General features: G+C 42.9%; 1 protein-coding gene across 13 annotated transcripts in view; it reads right to left on the bottom strand.

Annotated features, from left to right (window-relative positions):
* Positions 1-348: 348 nt before the first annotated feature.
* LOC133168013 (SRSF protein kinase 3-like) overlaps positions 349-27,787 on the bottom strand; it is a 101,326-nt gene continuing 73,887 nt past the window's right edge. For 7 of the 13 annotated variants that reach the window (XM_061299249.1, XM_061299292.1, XM_061299301.1 and 4 more), the window contains 7 exons: positions 23,976-24,009; positions 21,067-21,285; positions 5,879-5,976; positions 5,667-5,774; positions 5,521-5,590; positions 1,463-1,555; positions 349-1,395 (listed from right to left, as the gene is read on the bottom strand). In XM_061299249.1, coding sequence (XP_061155233.1) covers positions 1,211-1,395; positions 1,463-1,555; positions 5,521-5,590; positions 5,667-5,774; positions 5,879-5,976; positions 21,067-21,285; positions 23,976-24,009 — 807 coding nt within the window. In that variant the 3' untranslated portion in view covers positions 349-1,210. Of the gene's footprint in view, positions 1,396-1,462; positions 1,556-5,520; positions 5,591-5,666; positions 5,775-5,878; positions 5,977-21,066; positions 21,286-23,975; positions 24,010-27,787 lie in introns of those variants that run through there. The other 6 variants (XM_061299224.1, XM_061299239.1, XM_061299258.1 and 3 more) reach the window with 6 other exon arrangements.

The following is a 27,787-nucleotide window of genomic DNA, read 5'->3' as shown; positions in this document are numbered from 1 at the left end:
TGGGGAAACATGTCACGTGACTGGGACGAGTGTCTTGACCTGAATTAATTGATCGTCGATAAAAAAAAATTATTCTGTGCGGCTTGGCGGCCCGGTACCAAGTGACCCACGGACCGGTACCGGTCCGCGGCCCGGTGGTTGGGGACCACTGATCTAAGGCACGCCACCCTCGCCACCCACACAATGACACACGCATATATGCACACACACGCACACACATGCACACACAGGTACAAAGTCATATACATTCGTAACAATATATATCAGTGAATGCACCACCCTAACCAGCTCAACACAACACGGCGCGTTCTGGCGAGTCCCCAATTTCATGTTGACTTGAACTTAAGATGATGTTGACTGTCAGAATGCGGTTTTTATTATAAGATAAAATTCGGAACATTACAAGCTTGAAATTACAAACCTGAGCTTTTGCTTTTTTAGTCTATGCTGTCGGATCTGACTGGGCCAGAGCGGCGTGTTGTGTACAAATCGGCTGCCGCCCCTTTCTTCCTCACCGCCCCCCCAGATCTTTCCACCGGCCCCAGGGGGGCGGTACTGCCCACTTTGGGAACCACTGATATAAAGTCACTCTATTGGGTGCAACCCCTGAGGTCAAAGCGAAGCCAACATGTCAGGATTGCTTTTGTGTTTATTTTGAACAGAATAAATAATTCACACAAAAGGCAGATGGGCAGGAAAAAAAGAGACTGGGAGGCAGGCGGTCAAGGATCAGGGCTATTTTAAAGGCACTTGTTTTTCAAGAGAGGAACCTTGTCTCCATGGTAGGAAGTTGTTTTTTTGTGGTCACGAAGAACACAAGCTCAATCAATACAATTCAGCAGAGTCCCAAAACAAAAGTAAAAAAAGAGGCAGCGCAGTCCACTTCAGGTACTTTTCAAACATGTACTCGTGTCTCAAATGGCCTTTGCAGGAGGTATGATGACAGACACAAGGCACCAAGTTTGAAGACCTAAGCCAGACAGCATCTTGTGACATTTTTAAGGAGCTGGCATCACCTAAATGCAAGGTTACGGTACCAGTGAGAGAAAAAAATCAGGGTCATGGTTATTTGCAATATCATGACAGCTCTCTCTCATTTACAAACACACACCCACGCACACACACACACACACACACACACACACACACACACACACACACACACACACACACACACACACACACACACACACACACACACAATGTGCGCTCATGGCCGAAGCCAGGCGTGTTGCAGACATTCAGCAGCGGTTGCTCTGTGTTCTGGCTCCAGCTCTAACATGCCAGACAGGAAACCGCTGAACTGAGCAGCCTGTTCCAGCGGCCACTCGTACTTTTCTAGAAGAATCTCAAAGAGAGCCCATCGCTTCAAGCTGGCGATGTGGCGGAGGTCACCTGACGGCCACATATGGATCACATAATATAATGTGCACACACACCAAGGACTTACGTGGGGGCTCACCTTGTCTGTTGAAGTATTCTCTAGAGTATCTGCCAGACAAGGCAAACGGCAAAGGGATGGAGCCCAACAACTCGATGATATGAGCGATGTGATCTGAACAAAAACCATCAACGTTACTCCCTGCACTCCCTGTGTTTGTGCAATGGTGCTGTCGTCAATGAAAATTAGAGGCTTGTTGACGAGACTATTGATGCTCAGATTGATCGGTGACCGATCATCATTGGCCGATGTTTGTGAAAAAGATCAGTAAATATTAGGGATGCACCGAAATAAAAAGTCTTTGCCGAAACCGAAAACCAAAAATGAGGAAACCAAGGCCGAAAACCGAAAACCGAAGCACCGAAAGAAATGTCAGTTATTAGAACCACAGCATTTATGGCTACATGTGTACTAACCTCACTAAAATCAAGGCATTGCAATAAACCAGTTACAAAAGTATGAAAATATTTATTTAGCACTGACATTACAACAATGCACAATATAAATTAAAATTCAAAAATAAAATAAAATAAAATGTTTAACTTGACCCAACTCACGTGTACATTAAATAATAATCTACAGGCTTATAACTGACTGGCCTGCTGAAAGACTGTAAAATTAAATATGTTCTCTTATAAAAACACAAAGAGAACTTTTCTTGCCTTTTCAAAAATGTCCCCCACAGACGGAGTGGGAGTGCTCGGTGTCAGTTTCCTTTTCTGTGTCGCCTTCTTCTCATATTCAGAATGGCGATCGGGATGTTTGGATTTCAGGTGATGAATTAAACCCGACGTGGAGAAACGTTTTGCAGATGCACCCCCTCTTGAAATTTCAGCATTGCATGTTTTGCAAATCGCTATCCGTGGGTCTTTCTCTGAGATAGTGACATCAGTCCACACCGCAGACATGCTGGCTCTTATCCCGTTTTCCCGCGTGCTGGCTGCGCTGTTTGCTCACGTCATCACAAGTTTCGGCCGTGTTGTTTCGATGATTTAGGTCTTTCGGCCAAAAACCGAAAATGCACTTTTGGGTCATTTTCAGCCGAAAATTTTCGGTGGCCGAATTTTCGGTGCATCCCTAGTAAATATATATATACCGTTTTTTTCCATGTATAATGCGCCCCCATGTATAATACGCACCCTAAAAATGGCATGTCAATGCTGGGAAAAAGGCCTGTACCCATGTATAATACGCACCCCAATTTTTTTTTTTTTTAGTCCCAATGATCGTCACACACGCATCTGGGTGTGGTGAAATTTGTCCCCTGCATTTGACCCATCCCCGTGTGATTTTGATCCATTCCCTGGGGGAGAGGGGAGCAGTGAGCAGCAGCGGCCCGGCGCTTGGGAATCATTTGGTGATCTAACCCCCCAATTCCAACCCTTAATGCTGAGTGCCAAGCAGGGAGGCAATGGGTCCCATTTTTATAGTCTTTGGTATGGTCTTAACTAGGCTGGATGTATTTTTTTTGTTGGCGTTGATTTCTCCGACTGCCGGTAAAGGCACCACCGTTAGGTTCAAATGAAAAGTGCGGACATGTGAAAAAGGCGGCTCTGTATGGGAGAGAAGTTGAAGAGGAATAAAAAAAAAACTTGGAAACCAAAACTTGCCCCTCGTTGTGACTCGGAGCCGCAACAAATGTTTCGGATTTGTGTAGGGTACATTGTGACAGCAAACGAGCAGGTGATCGAGCAAGCGTCTGATACGAGAGAATTGCGTTTGTATGGAGCGTGTTTGAAGTGAACAGCAGAGACGAAAGGAACAAGGCAAAGTCTTGTGAAATAAAATATTACCTGTAATACGCATTTTGTTATTTGCTGATTGTATTAAACTATCACATTCATTGTCAGTCAAGAAGAGAAGAGGACTATTCGCATCGGATCCATAGTGCGCATGCGCAGTGATACTGCCTCCGTATGACGTCCAGTCCGCGATAGAGATTAAAAAACAAACAATATTTGACAATAACACAGGTTTCTGTTCCTGTCTTTGGTAATGTCACCCTGTCTTTTTTTTCCACGTCTTTGTCGGTCAGTCCTGTTGTTGGTTTTGTTAGAGAGTTATGTTAGTTGACCAAGTCTGTGTTTTGAGTTCCTCCAATGAACCCTAGTCCAAGCTGCACTTGGTCGCCCTGCTCCTTTTCACATTCCATCCGTGACAAGGTTTTCTTCAAAAATTGTTGTATCATGATTTTCTTCAAAACAAAATTTTTTTTTTAATTTATTTATTTTTTTAAATTGTACCCATGTATAATGCGCACCCCAGATTTTATGACAATAAATGAGTTAAATTTTGCGCATTATACATGGAAAACCGTATATATATATAGTATATATTTATTTATTTATAAACCAGATTCGGTTGAAAATGTGTAAAATGTAAATAAAAACAAAATACAACGATTTGAAAATCCTTCTCAACCCATATTCAATTGAATACACTACAAAGACAACATATTTAATGTTCAAACTGATTAACTTAATTGTTTTTTGCCAAATAATAATTGACTTAGAATTTCATGGCTGCATCACGTCCAGTAGAAGTTGGAAAAGGTGGCAAAAAATACTGCCAAAGCTGAGAAAAGTTCATCAAACACCTATTTGGAACATCCCACATGATCAGGTTAATTGGGAACAGGCGGGTACTATGACTGGGTATAAAAGGAGCCGCCCCAAACATGCTCAGTCATTCACAAGCAAGGATGGGGCGAGGTTCACCACTTTGGCCACAACTGTGTGAGAAAATAGTTGAACAGTTTAAGAACATTTCTCAAAGCAAAATTGTAAGGAATTTAGGGATTTCAACATCTACGGTCCGTAATATCATCAAAAGGTTCAGAGCGTGTGCGCGTGTGTATCAGGGGCGTGCGGTCAGAGGAGGCAAGGGTTACGCCTCCCCTGCCATCATGAAAGGGGAAAAACAAATTCAATTGTTTTTATTATAGAGTCATTTTAATAGTTTAGTATCATTTTGAACCAAAATCGCAGAATTTTTATAGTTATTTTAAAACCGAAGACGATTTGTTCGGAGGAGCCAAATTCCTGTCTAGCCTCATCTGAGGCTCTTTTATTGAACCTACAAATGTGTCAGATCATTTTGCCGGACCCTGTATATATTGCTGTGTTGCTTTATTCTGTTCATTGGTGCCACATATAAATGGTGACCTCGACGTGATCCTTTGGGGATTTTGTGACTTGCTCTGCACTCCACAATATTACAAGCCCGTTTGGGACATATAAAGGTAAGGGGGACCCTTTTTCAATAAATCTCCTAGCTGCTTCGTAATATTGTGGAGTGGGAGCACGGCCGAAACTACTGACAAGTTGTTAGAATCTCCATGTTCAGAAATTCTGATTGTAAATACGTGTGGATACCGGGGAATTGTGATTTGATGGGATGTCTGGATACCGGTGAATTGTGAGGGAATTGTGAGAGAACATCCCATCTGATCAGCGGGAGATTTGAGAAGTCTCGTGTGACGAGACGGGTGCCAAGAGCGGCCTCAACAATGAGCGCCCAGGGACGTTCATAATGTTAACATAGTGAAAATAACATTAACTATAGTGTGGGTGGCTTGAGAGCAAGATATGAACCTGTGACACGCAGGGTTAAGTAATTGCTTTGCGACGATTGCTCGCTACTATGTGCTACGAGGCAGGCAGCATACACAATTGTGCAGAATTTGTACTTGTGTTTCTCAAGTGATTCACAGCAACACAGGGTGGGGAGTTATTGATAACTCCTGTATCAGCTGTCACTGCTTTTCAAACGATTCATAGCTAACTAACGTGGGGACGTCCCGATAACTTTCCTGTATCATACTGTCAGTCACTCTCGCGCCTGCATTCCTCCTCTAAGCACGCTTCTTTATGCTCAGTCACAAGCTGTTATGATACTTACTACAACGCCCCAAAGTTTAAAACAACTTGGTTGCGAAACAACTGGACTGCAGTTTTGGAGAAATGTGGTCTAATTGTTGTTTGATGTGTGAATGAGAGTATTTAACTAGTATGAGCGTGAGACGTAATCCTGAATTTTATCTCTGACGGCCCCTAGTGTTTGGGCACATGTAACCTTACCTTCATCTCTTGTGTAATCTTCGCCAGAATGAGGTTCAAATAAATAATCACCAGTAGCCAATTCGAACGCCTGAAATATTCAAAACACAAACATGACTCTTTGAATGTGTATGCGCTGTTCATTGTGTATCTGATCGTGTGTGTACCATGCAGGCGACGCTCCAGATGTCAGCTGGAGGTCCATACTCAGCTCCAATCAGAACCTCCAGGGCACGATACTGTCTTGTCTGAATGTCTTCGGTAAAATGCTTGTGCTGTGTGGCGGAGACAGAGTGGGGATAAGCAGTGTGAGTGGTCATTTTGCATAAAGATGTTGTGATGCTGAAAGTACAGAATGTTAGCACATTAAGAGTCTCACCACCCAGCAAGCATTTCCTAGATCAGCAATCTTCACTCGCAGCTTGTTGGCGTTTTGAGGGTCAAGAGGACTGAGGACAAAGTCTGATGCGCTTAACACTGTTACCACACACCGAGACACACATTGACAAGTAGTATCCTTTTTGTCAAAATTAGATTGTTGTAATGTGTACTGTTCAATTGACCTTTCGCTTAGCCACACCCAAACAGACTGGCCAATCGCAGCAGAATAAAACAAAGACCTGACATTCCTAGAAGCGCTGTTAAATTCACCAGGGTTTTAATTTTTTGTTTTGTGATTAAAAGATGTGCTTGGGGCAGCTGCACAAGAATATAAGTGAATATAAGTGATACGTTGAAGGGAAATGTTTTTCATTTCCTTTGTATTACCCCAGTGTAAGCCAGATAAATGTAAACTCTGGTTATCCGCATTGACATTTGAATCACGCATAGTCATTTGAATCTCTCACAGGGTAAACAATTACTTAAAAATGATTACCGTATTTTCCGCACTATTAGTCGCACCGGATTATAAGGCGTACCTTCAATGAACGGGCCATTTTAAAACTTTGTCCATATATAAGGCGCACCGGATTATAAGGCGCATAAAATAGAAGCTATACTGCAACAAACTGAGGTTGACTAGGGTTGCGGTATACATCCACTAGCCAATAACCAACGAGCCCTCTGTAAACAATCGCGTTTCTCAAACGATCTCCTATAAAATGATCGGAACTGACTAAAGTTCGATCTAACGCATTGGTACTACTTACCTATGTTTCCCTTCCATATCGATCCGTAGATTTACTCGAAACATTAACAGAGTAGCCTATTTTGACATGAAATAGCCTGGTACGTATAGCAGCTATCGTTATAGCATTAGCCATCCGCAAAGTCCCATGAGCCTCAGCTCGCAATCTCCCATGAGCCTCAGCAAAGTGTAAACAATCGCGTTTCTCAAACGATCTCCTATAAAATGATCGGAACTGACTAAAGTTTTATCTAACGCATTGGTACTACTTACCTATGTTTCCCTTCCATATCGATCCGTAGATTTACTCGAAACATTAACAGAGCAGCCTATTTTGACATGAAATAGCTTTGTGCGTATAGCAGCTATCGTTATAGCATTAGCCATCCGCAAAATCCCATGAGGCTCAGCTCGCAATCTCCCATGAGCCTCAGCAAAGTGTAAACAATCGCGTTTCTCAATCAATCTCCTATAAAATGATCGGAACTGACTAAAGTTCGATCTAACCCATTGGTACTACTTACCTATGTTTCCCTTCCATATCGATCCGTAGATTTACTCAAAACATCAACAGAGCAGCCTATTTTGACATGAAATAGCCTGGTACGTATAGCAGCTATCGTTATAGCATTAGCCATCCGCAAAGTCCCATGAGCCTCAGCTCGCAATCTCCCATGAGCCTCAGCAAAGTGCAAACAATCGCGTTTCTCAAACGATCTACTATAAAATGATCGGAACTGACTAAAGTTCGATCTAACGCATTGGTACTGCTTACCTATGTTTCCCTTCCATATCGATCCGTAGATTTACTCAAAACATTAACAGAGCAGCCTATTTTGAAATGAAATAGCCTCGCGGGTACAACAGCTATTCAGTGACGCCCCCTGACTGCAGTTGCCGTAATGTTGGGAAGCGATGCGAACTTGTAATTTACTAGTCGTACTAAAACGTACTGAAACATTTTGGCAGAGCACTGTGTACAACCAGTATGGATCAACAAATTCATCAATTGATCCATATATAAGGCGCTCTGCATTATAGGGCGCACTGTGTTTTTTTTAGTAAAATGTAAGTTTTTAGGTGCGCCTAATAGTGCGGAAAATACGGTACCTTATCTGTAAAATGATCTGCTGTTCTCTCAAAAATGCCAACGTAGTACATGCTTTTGGTTGTAATATTCTCATGGACCTATAGTTTTTTGCAGTTGAATGACTGCACATTCCAAACGATGCCTCGAATACCAATAAAAATGTGTTCCAAAAATCGTTTTTAATTGTCTCTTAGTCGAGATTTGTCATTTCAACATACTGTAGTTCATCACACTGGGATCTTGTGCCATCTTTGCTTAAACAGCACATTTTTCAGTGGCAAACAAAGGCTATACAAAAAATGAAAAGATAAGTAGGTACATTTGCAAGTAGCGAATTGCTAAAAGTCAATAAGCATTGTAAAAGTAAAGAGAGAACTGACAAAGTTGCGCTATAATGTGAATGATGTGTTTGCCTAGCATTTAAATTTGGTTAGCTTGAGTGGATTTGCTGCACACCGTCTACTTTGGTTGAAATTTAAAACTGATTTGAAACCAAGGCCTTACCAAACCAAAGGGAGTGCAGACGGTTTAATGCTTACGCCACATTCAGACCAAATGTGAAATACCGTAATGTGTTGTTTGCTTCATGTGTTTTAACGAGGAGGTGACTTCACTGCAGGTTGCTTTAACAAGACAAGCAGAGGGGCACTCCTCTTTCGGGGGGAAAAAAAAAAGTTACACATTGTCAGTCAATCTGATGATTGAGCTGGCTGTAAAAAGGTATCTTTGTTTAAAAATTTTAAACAATTAGATCTACTAACAAGATATTCCGACTTCTTTGCTCTGAATCATAATTTTGTATTGGTCTGTAAAGGAAGGTGGCTGTGTTGTATACCTCTCTGCAGAGCTAAACGATTTTGTGTTTTTTATACGAGAATCTTGTTTATTTTCTGCCCTCCCTAACCCGATGTCCACACAATGCTATAGAGGCGCGTCAGCCACACAACATCAAGAGCCTTTAAGAAATCCGGGCGGATCTCATCCACCCCTGGGGCCTTGCCCTCGAGGAGTTTTTTAACTGCCACAGTGACTTCGACCCCAGAGATTGGAGAGTCCACCTCAGTCTCCATAAGGGGTCTTTTCAGCCGTGCTTTGTCTGGCCCCTCACCTCGGAACCTTTTGCCATGGGTGACCCTACCAGGGGCATGAAGCCCCAAACAACATGGCTCCTAGGATCATTGGGACACGCAAACCCCCTCCACCATGACATGGTGACAACTTACAGAGGGGCGAATCTTTATATTAGAATTAATTTGATTTACCGTTTTTTCCGTGTATAGTGCGCCCCCATGTATAGTACGCACCCCTAAAAATGGCATGCTGATGCTGGAAAAAAGCACCCAATTTTTATGAATTTTTTAAAAAAAAATTTTTAATTTTTTTTTATTTTTTAAGTCCCAATGATCGTCACACACGCAGGGAGGCAATGGGTCCCATTTTTATAGTCTTTGGTATGGTCTTAACTAGGCTGGATGTAATTTTTTTGTTGGCGTTGATTTCTCCGACTGCCCATAAACGCACCACCGCGCACGGGAAAGAGGCGGCTCTGTATGGGAGAGACGTTGAAGAGGAATAAAAACACCCTTGGAAACCAAAACTTGCCCCTCGTCGTGACTCGGAGCCGCAACAAATGTTTCGGATTTGTGTAGGGTACATTGTGACAGACAGCAAACGAGCAGGTGATCGAGCAAGCCTTGTCTGATACGAGAGCATTGCGGTCGCATGGAGCGTGTTTGAAGTGAACAGCAGAGAAGAAAAGAACAAGGCAAAGTGTTGTGAAATAAAATATTACCTGTAATACGGATTTAGGTAGAGAACTGAACTCTCGCTCTTTATATAGCTGACGTGTCTTGCGCATCTGTAATGGCGGCCTCCGTATAATATCCGGTTTGCGTGTGTGCGCGTGTGTGCGAGAGCGAGAGAGAGCGAGAGAGAGAGTGCGAGAGAGAACGCTCAATCGTAGCGCGCCGCCGACCGCCCAACTGCACCGCGCTGGACGATTATTGTGACAGAGCCGTCGCTGAAATTTAGAAGATATTTCAAAAGTCCTGATGTACTTTCTAAAATTTAAGTGGACCTCAGTGCGCACTGCGCAGGGAGCTTAATTTGGTGCGGTCGCGCAACCGCAGCGCGCCGGGCGCTCACTGTCGCATTGTTTAAAGAGCGCCTTTGTGTTTTAGGATGAACAGCAGAGACCAAAGGAACAAGGGAAAGTTTTGTGAAATAAAATATTACCTGTAATACGCATTTTGTTATTTGCTGATTGAAACTGCTAATTAAACTGTGAATTGAAACTAATAGGAAGAAAACAACTCTCGCTCTTTATATAGCTGACGTGTCTTGCGCATCCGTTCTGTGCATTTTATTTCACAACACTTTGCCTTGTTCCTTTCTTCTCTGCTGTTCACTTCAAACACGCTCCATGCGACCGCAATGCTCTCGTATCAGACAAGGCTTGCTCGATCACCTGCTCGTTTGCTGTCTCACAATGTACCCTACACAAATCCGAAACATTTGTTGCGGCTCCGAGTCACGACGAGGGGCAAGTTTTGGTTTCCAAGGGTGTTTTTATTCCTCTTCAACGTCTCTCCCATACAGAGCCGCCTCTTTCCCGTGCGCGCACGGAGCGCGGTGGTGCGTTTACGGGCAGTCGGAGAAATCAACGCCAACAAAAAAAATTACATCCAGCCTAGTTAAGACCATACCAAAGACTATAAAAATGGGACCCATTGCCTCCCTGCGTGTGTGACGATCATTGGGACTTAAAAAAAAAAAAAATTAAAATAAAAATTAAAAATTTTTTTGTACCCATGTATAATGCGCACCCCAGATTTTAGGACAATAAATTAGTTAAATTTTGCGCACTATACACGGAAAAAAACGGTAATACAAATCTTGTCAAATTTATTCCTCAACTGTCTGGTTTTGGTGATGATGGAATATAACCTATGCATATGTTTTATTATTTTATCTAATTTTTTAATTATATTCATGGTAAGTTACTGTAACATATTATTCACCACTCTTCTTTCATTATCCGGGCTTGGGACGCTCTGGTTTATTCTGTCTCACCTTTCCTAACATTCTAACCTTCCTTTTGAGCAGTTCCTCAGACACTGCATAAGATGTGAAAAAAATATCACATGTAATGTTATGCCCATGCAGTCCTTCAGCCATATCAAGCACAACCCTTGTGGCTGGGGTTTTATTCAGGTGGTTTGTTGGCAAATTGTGCATGTACACCTGCATATTTCAGGCAAAGCTAGAGTGTGCATGACATGCTGCCCATATTTCGAACCCATATTTGGCTGGTTTACTAGGCAAATATGGTCAAAAGGAAAGTGCCCACAAAACGCATCTAAGCACTCTACAGTCACTTTGGGGCCTGGATTATAAACAGGGGTACGTGCAGCCTCCACTTGTCCCTTATTGCCGCAAGTTCGTCACATTCTTGTCGGCCCTGCCTTGTTCGTTTGTCATCAAATCATATGGATAAAACATGGGATAAAACATGGAATGTCTTCAGAGACATGGAGGCTGGAAGTATTGCTCTTCGATTCTATCCAAGGGCTTGATGTTGCTTCACCTTTTGATTTGTAAACCCCTGTCAAAATTAGCAAGCCAATGTAGGCTTCCAAGTCAACTAAATCCAAGTCTTTCCAACTGTCCCCAAACACTTGCTTCCCCTGTAAATTTGGCATCCCAAAACAATATTTCTGTTGATGGTGTCACGGAGAGCTCGAATGATGACTTGATGTCGTCAACATGGCTGGCTGTATATCTGGTGCGTCCTAGAACCATTTTGATAACGTTGGGAGCACTTAGTCTACCCTGCTGATTCAGAGGGAAACGGACCATATTATCTTTCCATTTCTGGAAGAGATAGTGTCTGCTGGTGTTTAAGGATAGATGAGGATTCCTCAAAATCAGGATCCTCCTCAAGACAATCCTGTCCCAGAGACACTTGCTCTTTGTCACTTTCACCGTCAAAGAGCCTGTTCATAACCTCTTTGACAGTAAACATTTTTCTAGACGACATTTTCAGAGACAGGCAGATAGCAGTATACTCAATGAGGAATGATTTAGATAGAGGACTGCCACGAATGCTTTTATATGTTTGCACCACCCTGATTTTGCATGAACTACTAATGTGCCGTATTGGCCCGAATATAAGACGATGGTTTTTGCATTGAAATAAGACTGAAAAAGTGGGGGTCGTCTTATATTCGGGGTCTAGACATTATACACATTTTCACTTGTGTGCAGCGGTAAGTTAAAGGTTGCTGGTATCGACTGAGTATGTTGCTGTTATCGCGTGCGTCTTTGACACAAAGTGAGTACTGTGTTTTCCAAGCATAAAGCGCAAAATGTAACTAATTTATTGTCCTAAAATCTGGGGTGCGCATTATGCATGGATACAACAATTTTTGAAGAAAATCTCCCTCGAAATAAAACTTGAAATCACACCTTTCTTCTTGTTTGTTGTCAATCGCGCATTGCATTCAGCCATCCTGCCCAACACACTTAGTCAGTAAAATTCATAATTGACGACACATCGTTTGATGCAATGGTGCAATCCTTGATTGTGTGTTATTGTCAAATATTGTTTGTTTTTTAATCTCCATCGCAAACCGGATATCATACGGAGGCCGCCATTGCAGATGCGCAGAACGGATGCGCAAGACACGTCAGCTGTATAAAGAGCGAGAGTTCAGTTCTCTACCTAAATGCGTATTACAGGTAATATTTTATTTCACAACACTTTGGCTTGTTCCTTTATTCTCTGCTGTTCACTTCAATTACGCTCCATACGAACACAATGCTCTCGTATCAGACGCTTGCTCGATCACCTGCTCGTTTGCTGTCACAATGTACCCTACACAAATCCGAAACATTTCTTCGCTATCGAGTTTGCTAGTGCATGCGCAGTGATACTGACCGGCAGAATAACATCTGGATGTTCCCAAAGATGATCTTTTTTCTGAAATAATTTTACGTTTACGGACTTGTCAAAATTTGGGTGCGCATTATACATGGGTACAGGCTTTTTTCCAGCATCGACATGCCATTTTTAGGGTGCGTATTATGCACGGGGGCGCACTATGCATGGAAAAACTCGGTATATACATTTCATTGTTAATACTGTCCACTGTTGTGCCGTTTGTCCGATCGCGCTTTGCTTCGTGTGTGCGCCGTTTGATTGACAGCTCCGGCGCGCTCCTTTAAGTTTGCCTCGCATCGTACGAGTAGCCGTTACGCAGCTGCACGGCGACTAACGGTCCCCAGCAAATGTATTTTGTTGTCTCAATCGATGACTTATGTTTGGTGTGTTGCCGAGAGTATCTCATTTATGGTTATTTATTATTATTATTTACCAATAATTCAGTAAAGCAATCAAAACTGAACCACGTCTTCCTTCCTGCGTTCTGACCGACACCTGGGGGTGAAAAGAGCATATCCATCTGAGCCAACCCCCGCTACAGTCCTCAGGCTCCCCAACAATAGCGGTAGCAGTTTGCATTATTTTATTGCAATGTTTTTCCTTATTCAGATTTGTTTCAAGACTAGTTAGACTTCGCTTTGATGGTTAATGCAGTTATTGCAGTTTTATTGTTTTATCACAGTAGATAGGTTTACCGTTTTTTTCCATGTATAATGCGCCCCCATGTATAATCCGCACCCTAAAAATGGCATGTCGATGCTGGAAAAAAGCCTGCACCCATGTATAATACGCACCCAAATTTTGACTCCTACTTAAGTATGTACGTAAACGTAAAATTATTTCAGAAAAAAGAGCATCTTTGGGAACAACCGGATGTTATTCTGCCGGTCAGTATCACTGCGCGTGCGCTAGCAAACTCGATAGCGAAGAAATGTTTTGGATTTGTGTAGGGTACATTGTGACAGCAAACGAGCAGGTGATCGAGCAAGCGTCTGACATTGTGTTCGTACGGAGCGTGTTTGAAGTGAACAGCAGAGAAGAAAGGAACAAGTGTTGTGAAATAAAATATTACCTGTAATACGCATTTAGGTAGAGAACTGAACTCTCGCTCTTTATACAGCTGATGTGTCTTGTGTATCCGTTCTGCGCATCTGTAATGGCGGCCTCCGTATGATATCCGGTTTGCAATGGAGATTAAAAAACAAACAATATCCATCAAGGATTGCACCATCGCATCAAACGATGTGTGGTCAATTATAATTTCGAGGGAGATTTTCTTCTATAAAAAAAAAAGAAAAACAAATTGTACCCATGTATAATGCGCACCCCAGATTTTAGGACAAATTAGTTAAATTTTGCGCATTATACATGGAAAAAAACGGTATTTACATTTCAAAAACCAGCAGCCATTCATTTACAAATGTGATTGCACTTTAGTTACCATATTTAAATGTTCAGATCTTAAGATGTGATGGACAGTTTTTGCATGATTTGAATGAGGCAAAATAACATGTTTTCTCTTTCGAATATATTGTTATAATTTGTTTCAGATGTAATTATTTTCTGTACAAAAATTTAATTTGGTGTTCAAAAAGTATTTTTTCAAACTTCAGTCTTTAAAGAGAGGGGTCATCTTATAATCGGGGTCGTCTTATATTCGGGCCAATACGGTACTAGTGGAGTACCCCGCGCTCCACAGTGCGTAAAATATCAACTCTTCTTTGGCAAACATGAGTACGGTAGGACACGCACGCACGCACGCGCACACACACACACACACACAAACACACACAAATATCCTCAGTGGCGGATAGAGGTCGTACAGAGCGGGCGCAGTCCTGTGGCCGTAACCGCCTCTGTATGGAAGTAGGGCGTATGCCTGGAGTTCTTCAAGGCTCTAAATGTTGCGGCGCTGTCCTGGCTGACGCGCCTCTACACCATCGCTTGGACATTGGACAAGGTGTATGCCCGAGTCAGCGATGGCTTTTGATGAGGACTTTGGTGTCTGTCGCTTACTCACAGCCACCTCCTCTAAATTCACTTAGTTTTGCTGTACTGCACTCATGACAAGCAATAATTTGCTCGATTGTCAGCCGCTTGAAAGCTTCCGTTTCTTCATATTCCAAAACTCCAATTGCCACTCACTCGCCGGTGATGGCTTTTGAAGCGGACTTCCGTGTCTTGCCCTTCCTCACAACCATTTTCTAGATTACGAAGAGCAATGGTTTGCTCAGTTGTAAGCCACTTGAAAGCCGATCGCTTACGTTTCGCCATTTTCTCTCACTCTCTGACTGCTGGGATAGGCTCCTTTATAAACTAAACAACATTCTCCATTGTTTTTCTATGTGGGCTGGGCTTAAACAGTTTACGTCACCTCTCTATGAGCCAGCAAGAGCAACTCTGCCATCAAGTGGTCGGAGTTAACCACTACAATGTTCTATAGACTTGATTTTAAGTGGAGAGGTGGTTGGGAGTCTTATCTTTAAAAAAAAGAGCTCCAAGAAAAGGCTGCCACTGACAATGGCATCATAAAAGGAAACCAGTAAGTACGACAAGATAATGTAATGAGTTTGGGCCGCATTTCCAGCAGTAAGTAATTCGTTTCCAGTGAGGGTTGGATGCTGCCAAGGCTGCCCTTTGTCACGATTCCGTTCATAACTTTTGCAGACAGAAATTGTAGGCGTAGCAAAAACATCGAGGGTCTGGATTGGCGACCTCAGGATTGCATCTCTGCGGTTTGCAGATGATCTGGTACTGTTGGCTTCTTCAAGCCGTGATCTCCAACTCTCTCTGGAGCGGATCGCAGCAGAGTGTGAAACGGTCGGGATAAAAATCAGCACTTCCAAATTGAGACCATGAACCTCTGTTGGAAAAGGGTGGCATGGGGATGAGATCCTGCCCCAATTAGAGGTGTTCAAGAATCTTGGGGACTTGTTCACGAGCAACGGCAGGATGGACCGTGAGATCGACAGTCGGATCAGCGCAGCGTCTGCTGCTGTGATGCGGACTCCGTACTGGTCCATTGTGGTAAAAAGGGATTTACCGATCAATCTAAGTTCCTGCCTCATCTATGGTCACGAGCTATGGGTCATTAGCGAAAGATACATGATCCTGGATACAAGCGGCCCAGATGAGTTTCCTCCCCAGTGTTCAGGCTATCCCTTAGAGATAGGGTAAGAAGCTTGGGCATCCGGAAAGGACTCGGGGTCGGGCAGCTGCTCATCCATGTTGAGAGGAGCCAGATAAGGTAGCTCGGGCATCTCATTAGGATGTTTCCTGGATGGATGGATGGATGGTGGACGGACGGACGGCCGGCCGGTCGGGGGGCTAATAATAATAATAATTTTTTCAGGTTCCTGTGAGGATTTTTCTATTTGAAACAGTATTTAGGTCACAAGGTTCGCTGTTTCTGTATTTTAGTTAATAAATACTTTAATTCAGGGCTGTGGACTCGGTCGGATTTTTGCACCGAGTCCGGCCTCTTGACCAAGAGTCCGAGTCCGGCTGTCCATTTTTTTCTGTTAATTCGTGTGACTGCTGAGTCTTTATTCAAGGCTAATTTAGATCAAAATCTAAATAATTACAACAGTTTTGTGATGGCTTTGTCTTTATTAAACATATAAACGAATACAATAAACAGATACGTTCAAGTTTTAATCATTAATTACACCATTACAGCTCAGACATTTATCTAAACACAAATAATTAGTGACGACCCCACAACTATCGAAACACATCAATGATATAAGCTGGGTGACATAATCGTCCTTGACATTGGTACATAATGTAAACATTAGCCTAAGTGCAACTCAACGTGGCCGCATTGATAGTAACTTTCCCCCCCAAATCTAGAGGCAAAACATTGTTCTCTCGCTGCTCCCGGGTTCTTCCATCTTGGCTGCGCGCGGGGCATTGTGGGTCTTGTACGTGCACGCAGGCAGGCAGGCAGGCAGGCGCGGGCGCGCACGCAACAACTAAATTTGTCTTCATAACAAGCAAGCAGGGCTGTGGATAGTATTCCTACGCGCATTCTCAGCAGCATGATGAAAATAAAATTGAACGTATTTTTTTTATTCTCGGACTCGGTGGACTCGGTCAAAATCAGCACCGAAATGACCGGGTCCGACCGAGTCCGAGTCCCCGAGTCCACAGGCCTGCTTTAATTGTAATTACTTTTAACTATGTATTACTTTTAATTCTGCTTCGTGAAAAAGTACTGGGTACCAAAGTTCAAAACACAAGTTGTCTTTTCAATGTCAGATAACAATATTATGTATATTTCCCTGCTCTGACACAAAAGAAGCATCCAGCAGCACGATTATCTTGTCTTATTATATGTGTGTTCTACATAGTGTTGCTGTTTGTAATAAAGTTAAATAACAACAACAATGTAATTAATAATAATTAATTGTTATTATTATTATTATTATGTTTACAATCTTTTTAAAAACTGCTTGTTTACTAAACACAAAATCTAATCAGAAAATGCAGGGCCTTGCATGGCAGCATTCTCACAATGGTGGAATATCTTAATTTTGTTGTGTCAAAAGTCAAAGTCTGCTTTGTTGTCAAACTCTTCACATGCCAAGAAACACAAAGAAATCGAAATTATGTTTCCACTATCCCACGGTGACAAGACATAGTACACGATATATATACAAGTAAACAACACAAAATAAAAACAAGAAGGCACAAACAATGAATGATAAGAGTGATGAATAAATAATAAATAAACAAATAACACAATAAATAAGAATAGCAAAAGGGAGCAAGTGTGCAGACAGTCAGAACATAGTGCAAAAGTACAGGACGCTACGCAGAAGGGGGGAGAGAGTTCAGGATCCTAACAGCCTGGAGTATGAAGCTGTTGGTGAGTCTGGTGATGCGGGAGCGCAGGCTCCTGTACCTCTTCCCAGAGGGCAGAAAAACGAACAAAGAGTGAGCGGGGTGACTCACATCACTCACAATCGTGGTCGCCTTGCGGGTGAGATGGGAGGTGTAAATGTCCTTCAAGGAGGGGAGCGAAGCACCAATAATCTTACCAGCCGTGTTCACTATGCGCTGCAGGGCCTTCATGTTGTAGTCAGTCCAGCTACCACCCCAAACAGCAATACAACTGGAGAGGACGCTCTCAATAGTGCCACGATGAAATGTAGTCATGATGGCCGGAGGAGCACTTGCTCGCCTGAGTTTCCGCAGGAAGTACAGGCGGCGCTGGGCCTTCTTCGCCAGTGATGCGATGTTGATGGACCAGGAGAGATCCTCACTGATGTGCACCCCTAGGAATCTGGTGCTGCTCACTCTCTCCACCACAGCACCGTCGATGGTCAGCGGCAGGTGTTGGGTGTGACCCTTCCGGAAGTAAACAACAATCTCCTTGGTCTTGTTGACGTTCAGCAGGAGGTTGTTGTCCCTGCACCACGCGGTCAGAAGGTCAACCTCCAACCTGTACTGAGTCTCGTCGCCCTTGGTGATGAGACCCACCAGAGTCGTGTCGTCAGCAAACTTCACCATGCGGTTGTCGCTGTAGGTTGCAGTGCAGTCATGCATCAGTAGGGTGAAGAGCAGGGGAAGTTGTGAGTCGTTGTGGCACAATGGTGTTGAAGGCAGAACTGAAGTCCACAAACAGCAATCTCACATACGAGTCCCTTCTCTCCAGGTGGGTGAGGGTCGAGTGGAGGGCAGAGCAGATGGCATCCTCAGAGGACCGTTTGGCTTGGTACGCAAACTGGAAGGGGTCTATGGTAGGGGGTAGAATGGATCTGATGTGCTCCATGACAAGCCACTCAAAGCACTTCATGAAGATGGGCGTCAGTGCCACGGGACGGTAGTCATTGAAGCAAGACGGAGCAGGTTTCTTCGGCACAGGTACGATGGTGGCAGCCTTGAAACACGAAGGGACGATGGCCTGCTGCAGGGAAATGTTAAAGATGTCCGTGAAGACACCCGTCAGCTCCCCAGCGCAGTCCTTCAGCGTTTGACCCGGGATGTTGTCAGGGCCCGCCGCCTTACGGGTGTTGATAGCGACAAGCGCCCTCCTCACGCTATCGGCAGAGAGGCACAGGGGCTGCTCTTGTGGAGGGGGAGGGGTCTTCAGCGGGCAAGTGCTGTTTTGAGCGTCGAAGCGAGCAAAGAAGCGGTTGAGATCGTTGAGCAGACGGATGTCGCCCTCACAGCACTGCGGCGCGGGCTTGTAGTCCGTGATGGTCTGAATGCCCTGCCAAAGGCTCCGTGCGTCCTTGCTATCCTTGAAGTGGGCCGTGATCTTGCAAGAGAACGCCCTTTTCGCCTCCTTGATGTTCCGGGACAGGTCGGCCCTCGCTGTCCTCAAACTCTGAAGGCTTTGTCCCTGGCCCTTAGCAGCCTGAGGACAGCCCCTGTCAGCCATGGCTTCCAGTAAGCCCGAGTGACGATGAATTTCGAGTGGGTCACATCATCAATGCATTCCGCGATGTAAGAGGAAACAGAGTCAGCATACTCCTATGTCCGTCCGATCGTTGCAAGTGGCCGCCTGCTTAAACATTTCCCAGTCAGAAGAGCCAAAGCAGTCTCGAAGCGCATCAGAGGCACCTTCAGGCCACACTTTTACCACTTGTCTGTATGCGGGCAAAAGCATAACAGAGATATGGTCAGAAAGTCCATGATGGGGGAGGGGGGCGGCTTTGAAAGCTCCTTTATGTGAAGAGTAGACCAGGTCCAGGAAGCTGTCGCCACGCGTAGGAAAATTAACATGCTGGTGAAGCCTCGGAAAAACAGACTTCAGGTTAGCATGATTAAAATCCCCAGCGAAGATGGTGAAACCGTCAGGGTGCGCTGTCTGTTGTTCACTGAGAGCCTGGCACAGTTCACTAAGAGCCGCGATCCTGTCGCCTTCGATGTTGGAAGGCGGGATGTAAACCGCGACTAGCAGAATCGCGGTAAATTCCCTTGGCAGGTAAAAAGGACGGCACTTAATTATCACAAACTCCGCCAGTGGCAAGCAGTGCTTGCATACCACTACAGAGTCCCGGCACCATTCGTCACGGATGTAGACGCATATTCCACCTCATCGCGATTTTCCCCCTTGTACAATGGCCCGGTCCGCCCGATAGCACGCTAGCCGCTCCAGATGTACAGCAGAGTCCAGAATGTTGACGTACCAGTTGTACAATGACAATAAAAGCATTCTTCTAATGCTAGGCCCTAAGGTAGCGGCCACGACTAAGAGGTTGATGTAAAAATTTTTTAATAATATCATCTATTTGTTCTGCTTTTATTTACACAATTTTGCACCGCAGAGTACTGGGTTTTGAGAGCTACACATTAATAAGTCTCAACATTATTTGCATTAAATTTAGCTGTTGTGACAGTTGGTCCTTCACGTTGCTATACTTATTTTATTTGGTTACATAGCGTGGGTCCTTTATTTGGTCACACAAGGTTGGGCGCACCCTTTTTTTACTAAATAAGCTTGAGTTACTCAGAATGTTTATCCTTCCATGTCTTCTGCATCCAGCCTTGCTCGCTACTGTTACTTTGAAATTTTGTATATACTAGAGTTATACCTTGCCTCTCGTATCCTGTCTGCTTCTGGGTCCAAATACTGCATCAACTGTGACATCAGCTTTGCCCAAGGACTATGCTGTTCTTGCTATTTGTTAAATAGATTGCATTACATAACATTAGATTTCAAAACCCACACATGAAAATGAAAAATGTAAAAAGAAGCGGATTGAAGAATGAACTTTCTGACTCCATATTAACCTATTCCCATTTAAATAACACAATCAGCAACTTTCATTATGACTTCTACACTTATACATTAACCATTGCTAATAGGGACAAAAGATTCAATTAATACTATGGTCTGAAGTTTAGGCCATGTCGCTAAACTTTCATTCAGCAACGGTTTCTGTTTGAAGCAGTCTGGTTCTAGATTTGAATGTTTTTCATGTTATGATGTCATTTCCCGTCATGTTTGTGTTACTGCACATGTGAAAAGCTTCATTTAAATAAAATCACAAATCGAATCAAAATCACGAAATCTGCCAGAAAATCCTCAATCCACGATTTTTCTTGAAAGTCTCTTCCACAGCACACAACAATATTGTATTCGCTCATTGCTATTTCACAACACACGTTGTGTTCAGGTGTTTGTGTTTTTTAACTATATTTGGTTGCAGTATGTGCTTGTTCATGTGCATGCGTGAGATACGTTTTGGATGCCAATTGGCTGTCGATGCAATGCCCAAATTTCACTTCAGTCCATGCGGGAGGAATGTACAAAGGAGCAAAAGTTCCGCTTTGAACGCTTCAATCACCCTGCCGGTCATATAACCGCAATGACTACAGTATATTTGAGAGAAGTGAACGGTAGGGGCCTCGGCGAAAGGTCAATCATTTCTCCAATTGGGAGGGTATTCTCACTATCTTGTCTACCAGAATATCCTGATTTTGTGGAAAGCGTTGATTCAGATGTGGCTGAGATCACGGAACTGGAGAGCCCTGACACACCGGAGGCAGGGCTGGAGAACCGCCCATGATCGTGGCCATTACAACAGTCCGCCAACAAACAATAGGATGACAATGGGCTCACTTCGTCATAGGTTGCATTGCAGGAGGTGTTGCCGTTGATGAATGGTGGGCCTGCGGAAGCAATATATGTTTTAATTAAATCCACAAGAAAGTGCGTTTGTGTGTGTGTGTGTGTGTGTGTGCATGTGTGTGTGTGTTCATTAGGGCTTTGCGCTATGCCCAAAACTTCCTATCTCTATATTTTTGCTAGATATCTTGATAATAATAGGAAGAGGTGTGTGTGTGTGTGTGTGTGTGTGTGTGTGTGTGTGTGTGTGTGTGTGTGTGCGCGTGTGTGTGTGTGTATGTGCGGGTTCATTTGGGCTGTGCGATATGGCCAAAACGTCCTATCTCTATATTTTTGCTAGATATCTTGATAATAATAGGAAGAAGTGTGTGTCTGCGTGCGTGTGTGTTGTGCATGTTTGTGCACGCTTAACTGCATTATATGTAATGATTTATCCAATTTGAAAATAAAAAGTTTACCCCTAGGTTCCCATACAACATGTTGCATTGTATGACTTTTTATTATCAACAAAAACATACCGAGAGTCAAGAAAGACGCAACTTGATAAAAGCCACAGAAAGTTGATGGTCTTGGCCATTCATGTGAATAGACAGGCGAGGACGAGTAGCTTGTATATTTTCCCAACAAGCGCTGCTGTTTCATCCATGGGCAATGGGGAAATCAAAAATATGTTCATGTTGTGGTGGACTTTAGGGGCAGTGTTTAATTTTTTTGGCACAATATTGTCCTCGCCATTATTCACTTGTTGGCAGTTTTGGAAGAAAGACGTGTTTTCTCAGTCAACCGGGTGTGCTTCTTCTTTTTGCCACAGCATAATGTTCTGAAGCTCAATACATGTATACCGTGTATATTTTACAATTTTCCGCAAATATTAAGTACAGTTGAACCCCTGAAGTTGACCGCCTCGGTAGTTGACATGTTCGTTTTTTGCCGCAGAATTTCCGGAAATCTTTGTCTCGATTGTCGGATAAAGCTTCAGAAACTAAGATTATTTGGCATTGTTGTTTAGCGGGTTTTAAACCGTTGACTCACACGGGTGCAGTCGTGCGTGGCACACTTCCAGAAAGCTGCCCCCGCAAGAATGCAAGATCACGGGGGTTCACGCTGAGAGTTGAGCTCACGTAATAACAACCAGGTAAAAACAGCTATTGTACATAGCTGGAAAGCTGCACCGGCGAGCCCACAAGATCACAGGGGTTCAAGTTGAAGAGTTAAGTTCACGCGATAACAACCATTCAAAAAGAGAGCTAAAGTATGTTATTTTAAGGAAGCTGGACAGCGGATCTTTTTCAGCGCAATCTTTCATGCGGGGCCTTTTAAGTAATGAACATATTCGTGAGATGCAACTCAGCTCAACCTCCATACTGGACAATGACACGGTAGGTATTGTAATAGAAGCGAATAGTAGGGGCCTTGGTGAAAGAATCATTTTTCTGCATCACACTATTTGGAAACAATAGCTATTCTTTTGTTCACATTGATTCGTATTGGGACATTATTTCCAAGACTTTGGCTCTTTTACCATGGTAAGTATGATTTGTGTTTAAGTAGTGTTATTTTGTCATGATTAATTTATTTTCAGCTCATAATTTTCTTTTAAATGTCCGACATGTCACGGAACGCTACGGCTTTGCTTGTCAATGTTTCTTTTAGTAGAAATTAGCGTCAAGATCCAGGGTTCTACTGTATGCTGCGGCTCTACATGGCTCTGCTCTCCAACCCTGCATCCTCCACAAGATGACCATCATTGGCTGGCTTATTTTTTAATTTTTTTTCCATGTCAAATTTGAATGGAGCAATGTGGTTAGCTGAACTGAGCTAAACATGCAACTCAAGTGTGGCAATGTCACATGACTGATATTGGCCTAATTTCTATGTTAATATCTTTAATGTTCATATCTTGAAATTTGATACGATTTCTAGAGGTGGGGGTGGCTTGGTCAGCACGTCCGCCTCGCAGTTACGAGGGTGTGGGTTCGATTCCACCTCCTCTGTGGCGTTTGCATGTTCTCCCCGTGCCCGCGTGGGTTTTCTCCGGGCATTCCCGGTTTCTTTCCACATCCCAAAAACATGCTTGGTATGCCGATTGAGCACTCCAAATTGCCCCCAGGTGTGAGTGTGAGTGCGGATCGTTGTTCGTCTCTTTGTGCCCTGGAATTGGATGGCAACCGGTTCAGGGTGTCCCCCGCATACTGCCCGATGACTGCTGGGATAGGCTCCAGCACATCTACGACCCCAGTGGGGACAAGCGGTATAGAAAATGATGGATGGAACTAGAGGTGGGCATTGTCCCTGTCTTTTCAGTCCCCATTACAGCCTCGCCCAGTCGGTTCGAGTCAGCCGAATGCCATAGAGAACGGACTTACCAGTACTTCATCACAGCCAGATGCTGCACACTTAACATGCAGCCAAATAAACAACAAGTAAAATAAAACAGAAGTGTATACCTTTTGGTCTCACAGACTGCAGTGATGCATCTCGTATTGTTTTTGTACCACCGATCACCACGCTACGCGTGCGTTTCTTTTGTTGTTGTTATTTGGCTGTGTCTGCTTGCGTTGTGCCTGCTTGTGACGTAGAAGTTATGGTCTAAATGCCAATTGGCTCTCACCAACGAGGGGCAGGCTGGGCCCACATGGGTCAAGGACACAATGGAGGACGATGACCACCTCTGACAAAATATTGCCCAGCCCTAGTTTACAATATCATAGAATTACTGTATGTGTGTACTCACAGTTCGAGTGTGTGTCGTCTTCCTCATCCATTTTCTGAATACAAACAGAAGACATATTTCATGTAATTGATTGTTAATTAATAGTGCAGTATTTTTAGTAGCACTTTTTGTAATAGTTGCAGGTGTGACTTGTATGTAGTCAAATTAGAGTTCAGATTTGCAACCAAGATTCCCATTCCCCAATGAATCAATGTGTCTGCCTTGCATTAGAGTTACAACCATGGGAGCTGGAGTTGTTTACATTGGAGCTGGCCACACATCTACAAAACATAATTGTACTAAATTATTGAGCAATTCAATTGATAGAGTTAATGACGTCATCTTAGATTCAAAATCTCTCAAATGCTTTTTATATTCAAGTTTGAATGTTATTTTCAATCAATTTTAATTCATTTTCCGCTTGTATACATCGCTGGCGCCGCAAATATAGATCAAGCACGCAATCGAGATAATAACAGCGATGCGAAAGAGTAGACGAGACAGCGGAATGCAGTGTCTTCTGTGGGAACAATTGGGATTTTGCAAGAAAGGATATCAACTTGACAAGACACTTTCCGTGCACAGCCTTTGCAAATGCCCAATGAAATCTAATGGGAACACAACATTTGTTGAGGCATCTCAACAGTTGTTGTGCCAATATATAGTTCCCCTGCGGAAGCGGACACGAATTGAGTGACAGAGGTGCAACATTACTTGTTGTCATTTAAAGAAACGGACATACATTTGTCAATGAGCTAGTAAATGTATTGATATTTTTCAAAGAGCTAGGAGGAATTTACATCCGGGGCTGCTTTTTTAAACTTTTGTAGGGTGCTTCATTGAACCATAAAAAAGATATCACACAATAACTAATAGAACATTGATGATTAAGCCAACCCCTTGTGTGTGCGCAAAGTTTTAAAAGTTTTGGTGCACGTTTAGACAATCAAAGTAAGTGCTATTTACTTGGGAACCACGGCAACAGCGCTTTGCAAAATGTTTGTGTTTTAACTTAGGCCTGTTCTAAAGAAGAAAAAATATGCATTTTATTGTAAATAAAGTACATGACAGTGAGTGTTGAGCCAACTGTAACATGGATGAGTGTCTACGTTGTGTTTGTGTGGGAAAGTGTGGGCAGATTTCCTCTTTGCCACCCCTCCATTTGCACATACTAAATAATAAGGACTAAATAACAATGTACTTCTTTTCTAGCTGAGAGAAGATGAATAAAGATATAGTACAGGGGTGGCCAACCCGCGGCTCTTTGCCGGCCGGGTTGCATGCGGCTCTTTTACGTTCATATCAACATTTGTGTTTATTTTTCGTGCGTATTTGCTTCGCTTGAGTTCAATGTGGTATTTTGCGCGTGAAGTGAAATCCCGCAAAGTAGGAGGGACAAACCCATTTGAAGAGTGTCAATTTCGCTCTCAAAATGGCAAGGAAAAAATGCACAGCTAAAGGAATATATGATGATGAACACAGGGCAGAGCAATTGTTTTTGCTGGCTTTTTAATAAATAACGACTGTGACTACGGGGGCCCATTAGGCCCAGAAAAGCTGACAAGACCAGGGGTGGTCAACCAGGCCAAAATGCCAAGGAAAAAATGCACAGCTAAACGAATATATGACGATGAACACAGGACGTTTTTAACAGAGTTAAAGCCATTCTGCCTGATATGTCGGACGTCATTAGCGCATTTAAAAGCTTCAAATGGTCAGCACCATTTCAGGTCACTTCATGCCAATATCGATAAGGACTTTGCAAAAGGGACTGAAATTTGCAAGCACATTTGGACATTTTGAAAAGTCAGGCAGAAAAGTAGGTACAGTTTTTCAAAAAAATTACGAAGCACTCAGAGACTGTCACACTGACATTGTTTCAACTGGCTTGGAACATTGCACGGGCTAAAAAGCCATACAATGAAGTGGAGTTCGTTACAAAATGCCTCAGTGACGTTATTGAAATCTTATCTCCTGAAAACGACAAACTAAAACGAATGGTCTGTCCCGCCACACATAGTAAGTGAAAAAACTTACAATCTAGCACCCATAATAACGTACAAATGACAAAACGGAAAAATAAGTATCACATAAAACAAATTCAAACCATATCCCAATTAAGCAATATTAAAGGTTTTAAAATATGCCATCTCAATGCAAGAAGCATCACATCAAAGCTTGATGAAATAAAAATACTCACTGAACAAGGCAAACCACATCTTCTCCTCATTACAGAATCGTGGCTTTCTCCTATCACACCAGACTCGTTTATCTCCATAGACAATTATCAACTACACAGAAAAGACCGGCCAAATAAACCTGGTGGTGGTATTCTATTACTAGTATACAAATTATACGCACACACAGTAACCCCAATCACAACAGAAACTGAAACAATGCAACTGGTCAGCTTTACCAACCAACATGGAATCACAGTTATTGCCAGTTACAGGCCGCCAAACACAAACCCCACAGATTATATTAAAAATCTATCCAATATTATAAAAAATATAAAAACAAAGGAATATATCATAATCGTCGACTTGAACTTAGACTACAAAGACAAATCATCCAAACCTCTAAAAAGCATGGCAGAAAAATTAGGACTCCACCAACTGATGAAAAAATCAACTAAAATATGTCACACTCGCAGCTCTATTCTTGATCTCATCTTCACTAATCAACCCGCAAAATATAGCATATCAGGAGTCATCTACGTAGCTGTATCAGACCATTGTCTCATATAGGAAACCTCGGAAAAATCATCAACAGTGCACTATTTCAAATATACCAAGATCTAAGATACCACAGTATGAAACCGAAATAAAGAATATTGATTGGAGCAATCAACTAGCACTCACCGACCCAGAACAAATCTTAGCAGATTTCCAGAATCTTATAGAAGCCATACGGAAAAAATACACTACTACCAGAAAACTCAGTCTACGACAGAATAAATTACCATGGATAGACTCAGATATTCTCAATCTAATCGCACAGAAAACCACTGCACAGAAATTGTATAGGTCAATAAAAACTATTGAAAATAAAACAGCTCTCACACATCTTAGAAATAAATGCACCTTAGAGATATGTAAGGCTAAAACCACTTACTTCCAGAAGCAAATCACTCAGGCCGCCACGAACCCCAAAATCCTCTGGCAGACACTAAAATCCATCACTGGGCAAATTTATGAAAATACAAACAACAACATACAAATATCTTTACAAAATACACTCACTACTGATCAGGAACAGATTGCAAATGCATTTAATAATTACTTCATCACCTCTATTAAAGAACTAACAGAACACTTTGATCCTCCGTTTCCACCCACACCTTCATCACCTCTATTAAAGAACTAACAGAACACTTTGATCCTCCGTTTCCACCCACACCTATAACTCCCTCATCAGACAAGCTAACCTTTTCTGAGATTACGCTCTCAGAGTTATCCAGTATTCTCAGCTCACTCAATAACTCAAAGGCCAAAGACATATATGAACTAAACACAGACTTCTACAAAACCCATGCCAGTAGCTTCCTACCCCTAATCCTCCATTTAATCAATCTCTGCATAAGACATTCCATATTTCCGACTGCGTGGAAAAAAGTAAAAATTACTTCTCTAGCTTCTCAAGTTCTTTTTTCCTGATGTTGCCATCGCTTGGTATTGCTACATCCACTACAACGGCCTTCTTCTGCTGTTTGTCCACCACCACAATGTCCGGTTGGTTCGCCATCACCATCTTGTCAGTCTGGATCTGGAAGTCCCACAGGATCTTGGCTCGCCCGTTCTCTGCCACCTTAGGGGGTGCTTCCCACTTTGAAT

The sequence above is a fragment of the Syngnathus typhle genome, linkage group LG2 (assembly GCF_033458585.1).
Source record: "Syngnathus typhle isolate RoL2023-S1 ecotype Sweden linkage group LG2, RoL_Styp_1.0, whole genome shotgun sequence".
Taxonomy (NCBI): Eukaryota; Metazoa; Chordata; class Actinopteri; order Syngnathiformes; family Syngnathidae; genus Syngnathus; species Syngnathus typhle.
This window is presented reverse-complemented; position numbering and strand designations above follow the sequence as displayed.